Here is a 15471-nt window from a genome sequence, read left to right as displayed (position 1 = left end):
AAAACACAACTTCAACTGAAAAATTAAAATTCAATAAAACCCTATCCTCATTTGCAGCAAATTTCATGGCTCCAAATCCAAACAAAGGATTGAAGCGGACTTTTTGCCTCAGGATGAAGTCAACATTAACAAAGAGGGGTGTGCATATCAGAACTTCTGGATACAGGGTATGGATGCTCAGTGCATAATCATTTGAGCTAAGCATTCTCAAACATCAATATCTTGACAACAATGCATGTTAGATTTGAAAGTCTCAACTTTTTTTAATATTACTCTTATTAAATGGATTCTTCAAATATCTCTAAGATTTGTTTTCTTTCTCCCATGCATTTGAAATAATTAGGATTGCCTGTTGTCGTTTTTTAAAAGGACACAAATAGTGTTTGGCATAAATTAATCATGATTTTAATGTATCTGTAATATTAACTTTTAAGTATCTAAACTAAATTTCAAACAATATTTGGATCAAAAGAAAAAAAAAACATTTACGTTGATTATAAACACAATTCACATTTAGCAATACAGTTTCTAAAGATCTCTACATTCAGTATACCATGAAAACAAAGCTGAGTTACGTAAATTTTGAGAAGACATTGAAAATATAATTAATGTTAAATAATTCCTCATGCCCACTTAAAAAGAAGACATGGAAAAGATCACTTAAACATCAATGCATGATCACAGCATCCTAATTTGGACATTTACTCTAATATGACTCGGTATGTGCACTATTATGAAAATTGTCATTATAGTGCTTTAATTTGTGGAAAACAAGGAAATACAGGTGTAAATACATTAAAAATTGAATAATTACAGAATTTAAATATCAAGTAAAAAATTAAACTTAATTCAATACATCTTCTAATTAAATTATCTTCAATCTAGTTTAATAGGAATTTAAAAAAAATTAATTTACATCTTCTAATTACCTTTGATTTTAGTTATATTAAGGAGAAATGGCAAATAAACAACTTGTATTTATTCATTGAACAAATTTTAGGGCAAATAAACAACTTATATTTATTTAACATTATTTTACTGGAACAAATTTTAGAAAATAAAAAAACAGAATGGCTCTTTGAAACAAGATTGATTTAATACAACAAAATAACACTTTTTGTTATATAATTTTGGAGACATTTTACAGGAAAGAAATTAAATAACATTAAAAAAGGAAATCCATTTACATGTCCATGTGACCTCAGTATAATTTAAATAATGTTTGCATTTTTTGATATTATAAAATATTTTATACTGCTTGTAAATCGCATTGAAAGAAACAAATTGTAGTTAAGATTTAAAGTTTAAAAAATAATAACCTCTGAGTGATCTACCTTGATGATGATTATGCTATGAAGATTTATAAAAGTTTACTTTATTTTTTAATTAATAAACTGATTCAAAATAAAATGTATTTTGTAGGACACGAAAAAAGTATTTAATCAGGGAAATCACTAATATAAAGCCAAAATTTTATTCTTGAATATTAAAACATTTTTTTTTAAATTTTGTATGTTCTCCCAACCAGTTAATTAAAAGAATTAGAACATGTCAATAGTCTCATTGTCTCATAATAGCATGTGGTATGCTAGCACAGTTTGCTTCCATTTTCCTTTATTGCTATTAATCAATGGTGGAAGTTTTGATAAATGACGAATATGTATATTGCAAAAAAGTCATTTCGAATGATTACAAGTTGTACTGTGTCTATATCTATAGACCTATCATTAGCATATGAAAGAGCGGGTATTTGTTTCTATATTCATACAATATATTAATATGACATTTCAAAAATAAGAATGGGTGGGGTGGCGGTCATAATACAAAGTATGTGAAGAATGTCTTTGATAGTGACATCACAACTGTCATGAAAGGGGGGGGGGGGGGGGGGCGAGAAAAAAATTCAACTTACCTGAGAAAACTTGACAATACAAAAAAATAAAGGTGGAAAGAATATTGTCCAAACTCGAAAATCCTATTTTGGAGAGAAATAGAGAGGGCGGGGTCTAGGTTTCAACTTCTTTTATAACCTTTCTTCATTCAAACATTACCCTCATTATAATAACCTTGTTTGTCTTCATTTACTTTGTATTTGATACGGAATGAGCAGATCGACTGATAATAAAAGAGTTTTTGCCCCCCCCCCCCCTTACATTGTGTTATATTTCTCCAACCGATACCGAAAATATTCATTACAATAATATCCAAAATTTGTATTAGGTAATATCTGGAACAGCACATTTGAAATTTATAGCATATATGAAAAAGTGGCCTATGGATAACATTTCTTGTTTAATTATTTGTATAAATCATCAGCTTATAAACGGATTGCTGAGAAACAAGAAATTGTCGCTTATACTTGCAATGTCCAAAATCATAAGCATCAATACAAACTTAGGATGATCTTAGGACAGGTATTATGTTGTCCTAAAGTTAGGAAAAACTTAGGAAAGTTCCTAAATTTAGGAAAGCTTCGAGAAACTGACTTTAGATTAGGACATTTCCTAAGACGTTCTTAAGACACACCGTAGTCCTAAGATAGCTTCATGAATATGCCTGCAGATTTCCCCCCTTGTAATACCTATTATGGCCCCAATAGGATTCTGAATAATTTAGAATCCACGCAACCCCAGAATGCTTTCACCTGTTTCAATTTTTCTGGCTCAGTGGTTCTTGAGAAGATTTTTCCTATATATTTCAATGTAAAACTTGGATTCCCTATTGTGGCTCCGCCCTACCCCCGGGGTCATGATTCGAACAATTTAAAATCTACACTACCCCAGGATGCTTTCAAATAAGTTTCAACTTTTTTGGTCCAGTGGTCCTTGAGAAGGAAATTCTTATAAGATTTATCAATGAAAAACTTGGGATTCCCTATTGTGGCCCATCTTACTCCCAGAGGTATGATGTATAATGGGTGATCAGAAAAGCTAACTTGAGTTCTCAGCTCAGGTGAGCTAAAAATATATATTATATTATTTTCTTGCCCTTGACCTTTCGACCTTAAAATCAATACTTAAACTATATAATCAATTACATATCTCAATTCAGGTGGTGTACATCACGGGACACTTGCGACCACGACCTTGTTTTGGAGCCAACAGGAAGTTGTCGTCTAACATACTGGGCATGGTTGGAATGGCTGTGGCTCTCCCTCCCCCCACCATTACAGAACTACGTATAGAAAGTGACACTTTTATCATGAGGCTAAATCCTGACTTCAGTATTATCTACTGTGATACCTTGTATGTTTGTTTTTTTTGAAAATCAAATTTTCATTAATTTAAATTCTTTTAAAAACATTAATGATATAATGTTACGCCCATGCAGTAATTGAGATATCCAATCCCAAAGGAAATTCCTAAATACCTTACAAATATTTTCAATTTAAGAATCTCTGAGCTAAGTGAATGGTCGGCTGATGATGTCATCGGGAAACCCATGTATGACCTCTGCCACCCAGGTGACCTTCAGAAGATGAGAAAAGCACATAAAGATTGTAAGCAATATGAGCTACACTGTATAGATTATTCTGCTTACCGGTACATAATGACAAAAAATCTGCAAAGATAATTAAGTAGATCATACATCCTCCATTAATTAAGTATTGAAAGGACTTTATTTTTTAAATGTTGAATTCATGTCATTCTTACATGTATTCTTTATGTAACTGTGCAATCAGCAATATGCTGAACATGTATACAGAAACATGTCAATTACATAATAAGTTCAGGTATTAAAATGGAAACAATTAACAGTTGGCAAGAGGACACTTTGAGTGTTTCCTGTAGTAAATCATGTAAACATGTAATATACATATATCTCTTTATAAATGTATAATGATATTAAAGTAAGAAATTTGATGTGTGTGAACACCAAGTAAATTATTTTGTAATTCATCAATTAATGGGGGGGGGGATTATTTCAAAGTTTCCACATCATCAATGTGTCCATGCATCATGTACCCCTATCTGGATGAAATATTTTTTCTTTTGCAGTAATAACAAAAGGTCAGGTCTTGTCGGATTACATACGTCTTATAAACAAGAATGGTGGTTATGTGTGGTCTCAGATGTGTGCCAGTACTCTATACAGCTCCAAAACCTCAGATGTCCATACCGTTCTTACCATCATCTATATACTAAGGTAACACTTGCAAAGACAAAGTATAGGGAATCAATAACTGGCACAATTTATTCTCAACATTTCATAAATTCTAATACTGTAACAGTACAAGTCGTTTATTATCACAATGGTTTTATATCATACTTCTTTTTTTGTCATAGATATTTGAAACACAAAACCATTTCTTAATCATTCAATGTAAATTTCTTACAATTTAATCTCAACATTTCATAAATAATAATACAATGTGCATATAAATTGATCCATACACAAAAACTTTTTATGTGCAATAAATATACACAACTGAGATATATATATTTTTCATGTAAATTCTGAGCTATAATTTCAATTTTGATACCCAGAAATGCTCACAACTGAAATATTAACATTTGAATTCTGAGCATACAATATTGAGTTAACTGTCTTTGCATCCTGATGCAAATTTCATATTTATCCAAAATCTGAATCTTTCAATTCATTAGATGTTCTTTCAAATTTTTCTGACTTAATTAATCATTCTAAGATTGATTCTTCTCAAAAGCATATGTGCATTTTTATAAAAATTGAAGATATTATTGATTACATTTTTTATGCAAGTCTCAGAATTACAGTGACTGTATATATATTTTCAGTGGGGTGGAGCACGGACATTGTGTAATGGATATTAGTCAACTCCCCTCCTCAGTAAAAACTGAATTGGACCAAACATCTTCAACCAAGGATCCCAATATCACTGGAGGTACTTACAATAAAAAAAAAAATAACACAAGGGGAAAAGGACTAATTCTGTTTATTTGCTTTGATGATAGACTTCTAAAAGATGTATCATCTGTCTTGATGGAGATTAAAATGAAACTGATATTTAATTAATAGTTAGATTAATTTGAAAAATTGAGGAGTTGTAGGGGGGATAGAATTTTCTAATTACTGAGTTATCTTTCTTTGCTAAGGGAAATATGCTTTTTAATAAAGTATCTAGAATATAAAATAAAGTATTTTCCTTTACAGATCAAATGCAAGATCATGATGAAAATAAGCCCACTACTAGCCCAGGCTGTGGTGAAATGGATACATATAAAACACCAGAATCTCCCGATAATCCCCCCAAAAAGAAGAGACTCTCAAGCAATGGTTCAGAAATGGATGACCTTCAAGACTCTGCAACAATTAATCGTCAATCTCCACCCATTTTTGTCTCCAATGACGATGAAACCTCTCAATCTTCAAATTCGACATCCCCATTAAAAATCAACAGTAACAAAGTGTTGTTCAAAAATTCAAGAAGAAAGATGGAAAAACCCAGAAAGAGGCAGAGAGGGAGTTTAGATAGTGAGAGTCTGGTTTTTCCTGAGAGTTATGGGCAAGAAATATCCAACAGCAGTGATACTTTACAAAGACGTTTATCTTGTACAAATTTAATGCAAGACAATAACAATGTATCTTCACCAGTCAATGGATACCATTCTCATTCTGAGTCTCCAAAATGTTTGGAAGACTACAATATACCTGCTCCTGAGGATCTATCTTTAAGATCACTAAACACAAGGCAGGACTCCATGACAAACGCACAGAGAAAAAATTGTTGGCATTCACCTAATGCAGTCGATCAAAATGGCAATCGTAATATGTCTTCGGTCAAATTCTTGGAGGACGTGATGAATAAACATTTGCCGAATCTGTCTCAACTCGCTAACCATGATATTAAGCCATCGTCGGCTATAATGAGTGATATTACAACAAATAACATTGTCTCAAACTCTCTGAACAGACAACAGTCCCCCAATCAGTGGGGAGGTTCAGAAACCGAATCACACCCTGCATCTAGTCTCTTACGAACTCTTCATGCAAAACGAGAATCAGTCATTCGCAGCAGTAATAATACGAGAACTTTTCCCATGGAGAGCTCAGCTATAAACATGCTGACTCCACCCGGTAATGATGGATTTAAGGAACAACTGACATTAAACATACCTCAGATTTCAGTGAGTGCTAAAGGTTCCGTTCTTCCTTCTTATTCCTCCGCTAGTCATCTGACTGTCTCCACGGCAACAGAGAACTTCAACATGACTCCCCCTTCATCAGTCTCACCCACAGAGAAACTGATTTCTCCGTTTGGAATGGAGGGAAACTTTGACCAAGGATCTAGCGCTTGCGGAAGCCTGAACCATGTCACGAGTCCTACAGTGACCTTGAAGTCTCAGACATTTCCTTTCACTGTGTCAACCACAGGGACGGACTTTAACTGTGTAAAAACAACAGGCTACAATAACATCTCCCCAGCTTATCATAACAATGAATACCCTCACCTTAGTCATTCACAGAATTCATTCTTGTCCTATGATGTGAGACCAGACACTTGGTACCCTGTGTCCTTTCAGTCCTAAGCAGGGAGTGTTCATTAATTTGGATGATAACTGCAGAAGAGTGTTCAGTATTCAAAAATATATAGCAATATTATGTTTTAAAAACAAAAAAATTGTTAATTAATGCTTTAATGTTGTTATTGTGTTCATATGTTGGGGTTGTTATGTGTCACTTGTTAGATAGTATACACTTCTATATTATTAAAAAAAAGAACAATTTATATTTCAGTCTTTGTATGAGTCTTGGAGTCATGTTATTGAGAATGTATTACTGCCAAAACCATGGGTAAATGCCAAAAAAATGAATGAATATTTTTTTAGCATGTTTATTTAATAAACATTTTACCTAAGATAACAACTTTTTATAAAATAAAAAGAAAAATTTACCATCAAACATATCTTTTTAACGACGAAGCCCGTTATGCAAAAATTATCCCAGGTTTCCAACTATCCTTGATATTTTCATTTTATGGTGAAATAAAATTGTAACTTCAAATTTTAAATAATGTAGACTAAAAAATTTAAATTACACGAAACCTCCTATGTCAATATCAATAGTGCCCACCCAGTAACATCAAACACAAGGACAGCTGCACAAGATTTACATGCACATTAGGCCTCCTTAGCTTGGCAAAAATTTACATGCCGGAAGAATGATCGAGGAATCAAATCAACTAACTTTCAAAGAGTTATCCCAGAGAAATAATTAAAATAAAAATTGAAATATATGCATGTAAATCTCATGCATCTGTCTTTGTGTCTGACACTAAGGAGGCCTAATATTTATATGCATGCAGATCTCATGCAGATGTCTCTGTTTTTGATGTCATTGGGCAGGGACTATTGAAATGGACAAGGGAGGCCTCATGTAATTTAAATCTATATGTCTACATTTCTTAAAATCTAAATTCGCAATTTTATTTCACGTGCAATGAAATGGAACTATAAGGAATCACTGTCTATATTAGTACAGTATGGCAGGGACATCAACAATACATGTAGCTGCATGTAAATGTGGGTTAATTTGTGCATAATGGGTGAAGCTCATTATGCATATTAATCCCACAAACGTTTCCAACTATTGTTGATGCCCTGGCATACTCCACTAACTTGACAGTGATTCGATCCTCAAATCATCTCTCTTATAGTCAGTTTTAGGGATGTGTAAGTATATGCACCCTTTTCAGTCACATGTCTACAGAATTCTGCATGTGACGTACAGATGCAAATCAGCCCATGCAGTGTGGCCTTTCAATCAAAAGTATATTTATCCCCTTTACCAAAGTATGATTTGACTGAGGTATTAATACCAAAGGGGGTAATTGATTTTTTTGATATATCCGCGGGTAGAAAATTACACGGATTTCTTAGAAAAATGTACTTCTACAGTAAGTTAATTAAGTTAGCAATCTTATTAAAATAAGATCTTTTACGCTCCTGTATTTTGTTATGTCGCTACTTAACAAAATACAGGTGCGTAAAGGATCTAATTTTAATAAATTGTAAAATCAGTTATAAAGTATAAATGGATAACATCAATGGCTTAAACATGCAGTTCTTAATCAACACAGACGACAGACTACTTTGGACTAATTTTGATTAGAAAAGGTCACAGCCTTTGGTTCCAGTGAGCTAATAGAACTCACATGTTCTGTGTTTAGCTGTGCTGCTGCATAAGTATCAGGTCAGGAGTCTTGCAGTGTTGCATCATGAGGCACCACCATGCTGCTTCAAACTTTTCAACTACAAAATAAAAAAAAAAGTCCAATAAAATGCATTAAGTAAACTATCAATTATTCTGCTTGACATAATTATTCTTTTCATTAATAAAAATAATCATATAGGCCTATATACATGATATATATTAAATTATTGATGAAATACATCTATTGAAACTTTTTAGACTTTTATCTTCTGCTGCTGGAATGCCGGATTTGGTTTTGTATTTTATAACATTTGTTTACGTTCCGTTGAAACGCATGGGTCCACAACTGGCACAAGCAGCGATGATTTAGCATAATTTGCATCAATTCCTCTCTAGTTTTTAATGAGACAATGAAATAATTATCGTAAATCTTGGAAATGGCGTCCCGACGGAAAGCAGATCTACTGGAGCCAGGGGAGATTTCAAGTGATGGCATTGACCGCCGATCTACCACAAGACATTTGGCATCACTGGCTGTGTCCGCAGCCTGTGGCTTTGTATTTGGATTTGCCATCGAAAAAGGGAAAGGTAAAAGAAAGGAGGATTCAGTTATTTTTGTAATGATTCCTCTTTATTGCAAAAAAATTCAATGTCCTGAAATGAACCAAGTCAAACCGAAAGTGAAAGTACATTCAGACATTATACATTAAAAAATGATACCTTCATAAAATTTTTATCACTCAGTTTTTAGAATTTCTGGTGCTATGCCTTAGTTCCTTGTATGATACATAAATATTAACAAATATCATTTGAAAAACACTTTTATATGGAAAAACAAGTATTATGTAAATATTTTTTTATGTATAAAAAATGGATTATCCTTTATATATGGTTTTGTTTTTCTCAATAAAAATATGTAACAATTGTACATTGAATGCAGATGAAAGAGTTTATTAAAAGTTCATCTATGATTCTATTAGTTCTATTAAGCAATGAATGTTACTTTTTCAGTTCATGAACCATTTGTTGTGAAAAATCAGATGCTGCTTTCTCAGTTTGTGATGATGAAAATGTTCCTCTCTGGAGTCATATCAGGTAAAACTATGCTAATACATGTTTACTTTCCAGCTCCTTCTTTTCCAATAAATTAATTCTGTATTAAATAACTGTTTAATTTATGCACTAAATTGTGTTAATTATTGACTTTTTTCAAAAATGGTTTTTCCAAAGAGTAAATTTGTCAAAATTGCATATATATATAAAAAAAAATTTCATGTTTATTCAATTTTCATTAAATATATATTTGTTTAATAGATTTATTGCTTAGGTAAGAGAAGCATTTTTAAACATCTATCCACAGGTACTTTTGTTTTTCCACCTTTAATGTTAAATAAATTGATTTTGATATGTGTGCAAACTCAACCTCTTTTTTGCCTTTTCATCCACAAAATAAAATAGTTTATTTTATTTTACTGTTTTATTTTACTGTAGGAATGTTCCTGTTGTCTGTGATGTCCATGCTCCCCTTCACCAGACAGCAGTATCTCTGTGCCAAGTCTGCTTTTGTGAGAGGCCTCAAAGGCAAGGGGTTCCTGGCTGTTTGTGTTGGCGGAGCCTTGTTAGGGTCAGGCATGGCCATTGCTGGAAGTGTAAGAATATTCATACAACTTTAAACTATATTTTTTTAAATATATTTGCACCGTTGGAACCTATGGGTTTTCTCTCCCATGGGTTTTGACGATGATGTAATTGGGGAGAATTTCAACCTTTTCATGAAAACTTTCTTTTTGTTCCCAGAGTTGAAAACATTTTAATTTCTGGAGATACATGTGTTACATGTATCACTCATTTCAGGATAAGAGTTAACAACTCAAAAAAAAATCTTTACAGTTTTATCTCTGACAAAATTTATTAGGAAAGATATCCGTAGTGTACAAGCATGATGCAAAATTTAAGACATTTGATTTATTGTTCCAATACTGAGAAGTATTAGTTTTGCTCAATTGCATTAAAGAGACACTGTGACAGCTATAGGCATTTTAGTTCAGAAAAAAAATTTCACCATAAAAACTAGAAAATTAAGTTTGAAGTAAAAATTGATTACAAGGAGCACATGGAGGATGTGACCAACTGCAGGAGATGCTCACTCCTTCTTGGCACCTGATCTCACCTCAATATTTTGGAGGCCCATGTATGCTGTGCTCCAGAATTTGTAATGTTTAATGGACTTTTGAGCATCAATACTGTTCATTACATAAAATACCAAGCTGTAAGATTTTGTTTTTTTGTTCAGTGTCCTGGAGTAGTCCTTGCTCAAGTTGGATCAGGAACTCAGAATTCAGGTATGCTCTAACTCTTTGGTGAAGTTATACCAAGTTGCCATTATATGTACAGGGAAAACTGTTTAATCCGACGCCAGTGTATTCCATCACACTGTGAAATCTGACATTAAATTTCTTTCCCATTTTAAACTTTTTCTCCATGGTTTTTTCTACATTTCAATCTGACACCATGTCTTTTTTGTAAATGCATCTGTCAGAGCATGTTGGATTAGACAGTTGTCACTGTATTTAATTTCCCTTTTACAGTGACTTACCAGTTTCATTTCTTTCCAGTATATACCCTTCTGGGAGCATTGTTTGGTACACTGCTGTATGGGATATTAGAACCAGTGGTCACAGATCTGACCAAACCTGAACAAGCAATAAGATATCAATTGTAAGTGAACAGCATTAAGATACCAATATTAATTATTATAGTGGATAGCTATGAGCTTTTCCTTTCCATAAAGTTATCTCCCTTTGTCAATGTTTCGCGTTTGGCACTGATCAGAAGCATATAATTTCACTCTGTACTAGAAAATAATGGACATTAAACTGGATTTTTAAAAATTCCTAAATCAATATAATGATGTACTGGTAATTTTAGCGGACTCTTCAAAGTTTGCTTTAACTGTTACTTCTACAACATTGACTCCTTTTGTGATTACAGTTTGTACAATGTTTATGGATCTCCATTCTTTGTGATGGCCTTGCCTACTGCAGCAATACTCTCATTGGTTGTTTTCACTTTGGAGCTCGCTTATCCTTGGGAAGAGGAAATCAGTGTAAAAAAATAGAATTACTTGATTGTGCTTTATAGTTAAAACATGCAAGTATTTTAAACACTTTGATTTTTTTCCATTTGCAGAATATTCATTATATAGTAGAGTAAATTACATTTAGATATCTAGATATTAAGAGAAAGAGAAGATAAGAGAAAATTTTCTTATATCCATGGATTTAATTTGTCTTTAACTTTTTTTAAAATGGTAGATTACAGATTCTGTCTATGAATCAAGTAGCTGGATTGCCTCCCCTGCCTGGCCTCCATATTTGTCTGGTGTTGTTGTGGGGACCTTACAAATTCCTCTTGTTCTGTTTGTTGGTGACACTTTAGGTGAGTTAGTGTACTTCAGAAGCTTGAGGCTAAGCATTTCAAAAATAAAATTTGTTTTGAATTAACAGAAACATTAATCAATTAAATTACCGGATCATAAGAATATCTGGAGGTATGTAGAAGGAATGCTCGTTTGAACTGAAAATATTACAATTGCACAAATAGCTTGGACATGTCTGAGTATACAATTTCAGCTATTCACTTCAAAATTATGGAAAGCTTTGATATATGGAACAATATTTAAGTGTATCTGCTCTTCAGTTATGATAAATAATCTCATTTATAATTTTTCCTCTTTCAGGTGCCAGCAGTAGTTTCTGTACAATCACCTCCCAGGTTTTCCTTCACAAGTCTTCAAAGAGATTGTCTCCATATCTCCTCAAATTCCAAACAGGCTTTTCTAACTGGTGGCAGGTATTTATCCAGCTATAGAAGAAATGATAGCAAATTACATTGAAAGTCTGCTTTTAATGAAGCACTTTTATGACATGGCATTAGGCCATCTTTATAAGAAAGTTATTTGCCAAATTGGGAAAAAAAAAAAAAGACGTCATTAGGTGTGAAATTTTTTTCCAGAAATTTTCAACATACCTGTTGAGAGGATGAGGAAATTCTGGGAAAAAAAGAATTTAAAAAAACAAGAGGCCCAAGGGCCTTATAGGTCACCTGAGTATCATGCAACAACTTTCCAACAAATTAAATTTGATTCATGTTTTAAACCAGAGGCCATGGAATTCTGACACAATTTTGAAAGAGGCACCATTTAAGTTTTATTTCATAATGTTGTTGATTAATACCAAAGTGCAGCTTTCAAAGTATTAAATAATTTTCAGATTATGTACCCCCCCCCCCCCCCCAAGCACCTCTGTCCCAGGGGCCAGTAAAATAACCGTTTTTGAAAGAAGCAGCTTTCTTTGTCATAAATATATACTACGATCATTGGCATAATACCCAAGAAAAAAGGAAAACATTTTCAAAGAATTCATGCATTTTAATTAAATAAACATTAGAGCCCCACCTAACACAAGAAGCCCTGACCCAGGGGCTCTGAAATTCACAAATCTCAAAGAGGCATCCTTCCTTCTCATAACTATGTACATAGTTCATTGGTTAAATACCCAGGTGTAGAAAAAAAGATTTCTAGAGAATTTATGCATTTTCACTATATAATCAAAAAAGCCCCACCCTAACACCAGAACCCCTAACCCAGGGGTCATGAAATTCACAAATTTGGAAGAGGCAGCCTTATTCAACATAACTACATACTTGGTTAGTTTATTTAATACTCAGGAGCAAAGAAGAAGATTTTCAAAGAAATAAATCATTTTTACTATATAATCTATATAGCCCCGCCCTAGCACTAGAGCCCCTGACCCTGGGGCCATGAAATTCACAATTTTGGAAGAGGCAGTCTTATTCAACATAGCTATGTACTTAGTTAGTTTATTTAATCCCCACGAACAGAGAAGAAGGATTTCAAAGAATTTTTGCATTTTCACTATATAATCTATATAGCCCCGCCCTAGCACTAGAGCCCCTGACCCTGGGGCCATAACATTCAAAATTTTGGAAGAGGCAGTCTTATTCAACATAGCTATGTACTTAGTTAGTTTATTTAATTCCCACGAACAGAGAAGAAGAATTTCAAAGAATTTTTGCATTTTCACTATATAATCTATATAGCCCCGCCCTGCCACTAGAACCCCTGATCCTAGGGCCATTAGATTCACAATTTTAGAAGAGGCAGTCTTATTCAACATAGCTATGCACTTTGTTAGTTTATTTAATGCCCACAAACAGAAAAGAAGACGTTCAAAGAATTTTTTCATTTTCACTATATAATCTATATAGCCCCGCCCTAGCACTAAAACCCCTTGCCCTGGGGCCATGAAATTCACAATTTTGGAAGAGGCAGTCATTTACAACTCAACTATGCACTTGGTTAGTTTATTTAATGCCAAGGAGCAGAAAAGAAGAATTTCAAAGAAATAATGCATTTTCACTATATAACCTATTTAGCCCCGCCCTAGTACTAGAACCCCTGACCCTGGGGCCATGAATTTCACAATTTTGGTAGAGGACTCAATGCTGATTACAATCATACTAACAGTTTGACTGCTTGATGTCCAGGAGTAAAGAAGAAGATTTTTAAAGATTGCACTAATTTTAGTGGTTTTTGCCCCCCCCAGGCCCCATGGGGGCAGGGACCACGAAATTCACAATTTTTGTTCCCCTTCTCCCATAGATGCTCTATGCCAAATTTGGTTAAAATTGGTTCAGTGGTTTCAGAGAAGAAGCTGAAAATGTTCAAATGTTAACGCACGACAGACGACGGACGACGACGGACAAAAACAGATAGCAATAGGTCACCTGAGTTTACTCAGGTGACCTAAAAATTGTTTCTTGCAGGTTAAAAAAGTTTGGAGTTGGCCCCTGTTTGTAGTCAGTCAGTAGGGAGAGGGCAAACAATTTTTTTTTAACAAGATGGCCTTACAAACCAATATGTAACAATGAACAGACTTCTGTAAATACTTTTTAAAAAAATCTACAATGTGCTTACAGTTTTCAGTAATTCTTCCTTGTCTTTCCACAGGTAACATTCATGTCAGGCTCTGTATTTGGGGCTTTCTCTTCCTCCATACTCTCAGGCAGCTATGGGACGGTCACTGGGGGATCTGTCACTCAGTCGTTTGTTGGAGGAGCTATGATTATATTTGGGGCACGATTAGCGGGAGGATGCACAAGGTGGGTTATTTACACAATCAGTTAATGGAGAAGAAAAAAATTCCATTTATTAAAGTAAACCAACAATTGTTTATTAGGTTACAGATTGTTGTGTGAATAACAATTGTATAGTGTACCCGGTATATAGTTTTTGCTTCTTGCTGTTTTCACCCTATTACAATCAATCATTCCAGACACAGCATAGTTGAATATTAAAAGAAATCTTCATCTCTTGAAATCACCCCCTTAAGGAATTTGCTCCTTAAGGGAAAGGGGCAAAAATGTTTAATAAAATGGGGCAAAATATTTTCAGTACATGTATCAGTGAGTTTTTGATGGTTGATCCATTATACATGTAAAGTATGGATTATTTTTATATACTGTCAAATGATCTTCTATTTTTATTTTTTTACAAAGATATAATTATTGAAATTCTTTATATTATAACATTTTCTTTGTTTTACAGTGGACATGGGTTGTCTGGGATGGGTTTGTTAAATCTGCTGTCTATCAGTACAATGGCGGCCATGTTTGTTGGAGGAGCCCTTACCGCCCAGATACTGCAGTGGATTGGTTAGAATATTAAACCAAATACATTGTATGTTGTTGACAGACATTTAACATTATAATTGTCTAACGGTACAATCGCAGCATTGTTTGTTACTGCCCATGTCCTGCATTAGATCGTTGGTTAAGGAGAATAAGCCAAATTAATACATTTTTTAAATGTTGTTGACGATGTTTGACATTTACTTATACTGTTTTTTTTTTTTTCATTGTTATTCAATTGTTTATTATTCTTACTTACTTTTATATATTGTACTAATTTTGAATAAGATTAAAAAGTTTGAGAAAAAAATGGTGTTTGCTGACATTATTATACAGATTAACTTGACCTTCTGTTTCTCAAAAAACATTGTCTAAAGAACTATATGCGGTATTAACCAACATTTGCCCCCCAAAATCAAACTTTGATGGAGTAATATTTAATTAAGTCCTTAAACAGTGTGTATATGCTGACTTCAAAGCACTGAATAATTTCATAAGTAATGACGTCATATGTACGTAATGACGTCACAAATATGAAAATTTCAGTTTTTTATGAATTTTGCAGAAAAATGTACATATTTCGTCGATATTTTAAATAAAAGCAAAATGTGTGTTCAGGATAGATAT

At 33.4% G+C, this 15471-nt stretch overlaps 2 protein-coding genes and 1 long non-coding RNA gene across 6 annotated transcripts in view; 2 read left to right on the top strand and 1 right to left on the bottom strand.

Annotated features, from left to right (window-relative positions):
- Nucleotides 1-6714, top strand: part of LOC134241327 (protein trachealess-like) — a 47699-nt gene extending 40985 nt beyond the window's left edge. For 2 of the 4 annotated variants that reach the window (XM_062723393.1, XM_062723395.1), the window contains exons 7-12: nt 58-167; nt 3052-3245; nt 3393-3499; nt 3999-4146; nt 4758-4864; nt 5134-6714. In XM_062723393.1, the coding sequence (XP_062579377.1) occupies nt 58-167; nt 3052-3245; nt 3393-3499; nt 3999-4146; nt 4758-4864; nt 5134-6509 (2042 nt within the window). In that variant the 3' untranslated portion in view covers nt 6510-6714. The remainder of the gene's footprint in view (nt 1-57; nt 168-3051; nt 3246-3392; nt 3500-3998; nt 4147-4757; nt 4865-5133) is intronic. The other 2 variants (XM_062723396.1, XM_062723397.1) reach the window with 1 other exon arrangement.
- Nucleotides 3377-8227, bottom strand: LOC134241328 (uncharacterized). The gene is made up of 3 exons (XR_009986636.1): nt 8135-8227; nt 6432-6539; nt 3377-3468 (listed from the first exon to the last, which is right to left on the bottom strand). It is a non-coding gene; the product is annotated as an uncharacterized LOC134241328 (long non-coding RNA).
- Nucleotides 8228-8434: 207 nt separating this feature from the next.
- LOC134241348 (thiosulfate transporter TsuA-like) lies at nt 8435-15056 on the top strand. The gene is made up of 10 exons (XM_062723421.1): nt 8435-8721; nt 9145-9228; nt 9625-9782; nt 10427-10475; nt 10749-10851; nt 11125-11239; nt 11448-11571; nt 11873-11985; nt 14165-14316; nt 14762-15056. The coding sequence occupies exons 1-10, from the start codon at nt 8571-8573 to the stop codon at nt 14871-14873; spliced, it is 1161 nt and encodes a 386-aa protein (XP_062579405.1). The 5' UTR covers nt 8435-8570; the 3' UTR covers nt 14874-15056.
- Nucleotides 15057-15471: the final 415 nt, after the last annotated feature.

This window comes from Saccostrea cucullata, unplaced genomic scaffold (assembly GCF_032062105.1).
Source record: "Saccostrea cucullata isolate Sc308-1 unplaced genomic scaffold, CSIRO_AGI_Scuc_v1 ctg206, whole genome shotgun sequence".
NCBI lineage: Eukaryota > Metazoa > Mollusca > Bivalvia > Ostreida > Ostreidae > Saccostrea > Saccostrea cuccullata.
This window is presented reverse-complemented; position numbering and strand designations above follow the sequence as displayed.

What these genes read in the sequence shown, in the direction of transcription:
- LOC134241348 (XM_062723421.1), top strand. Translation starts at nt 8,571, where the DNA reads ATGGCGTCCCGACGGAAAGCAGATCTACTGGAGCCAGGGGAGATTTCA. An exon ending in ATCAGGAACTCAGAATTCAG is followed by an intron (nt 10,476 to 10,748) that starts GTATGCTCTAAC and finishes ATTTCTTTCCAG; the next exon opens with TATATACCCTTCTGGGAGCA. An exon ending in GTTTGTTGGTGACACTTTAG is followed by an intron (nt 11,572 to 11,872) that starts GTGAGTTAGTGT and finishes TTCCTCTTTCAG; the next exon opens with GTGCCAGCAGTAGTTTCTGT.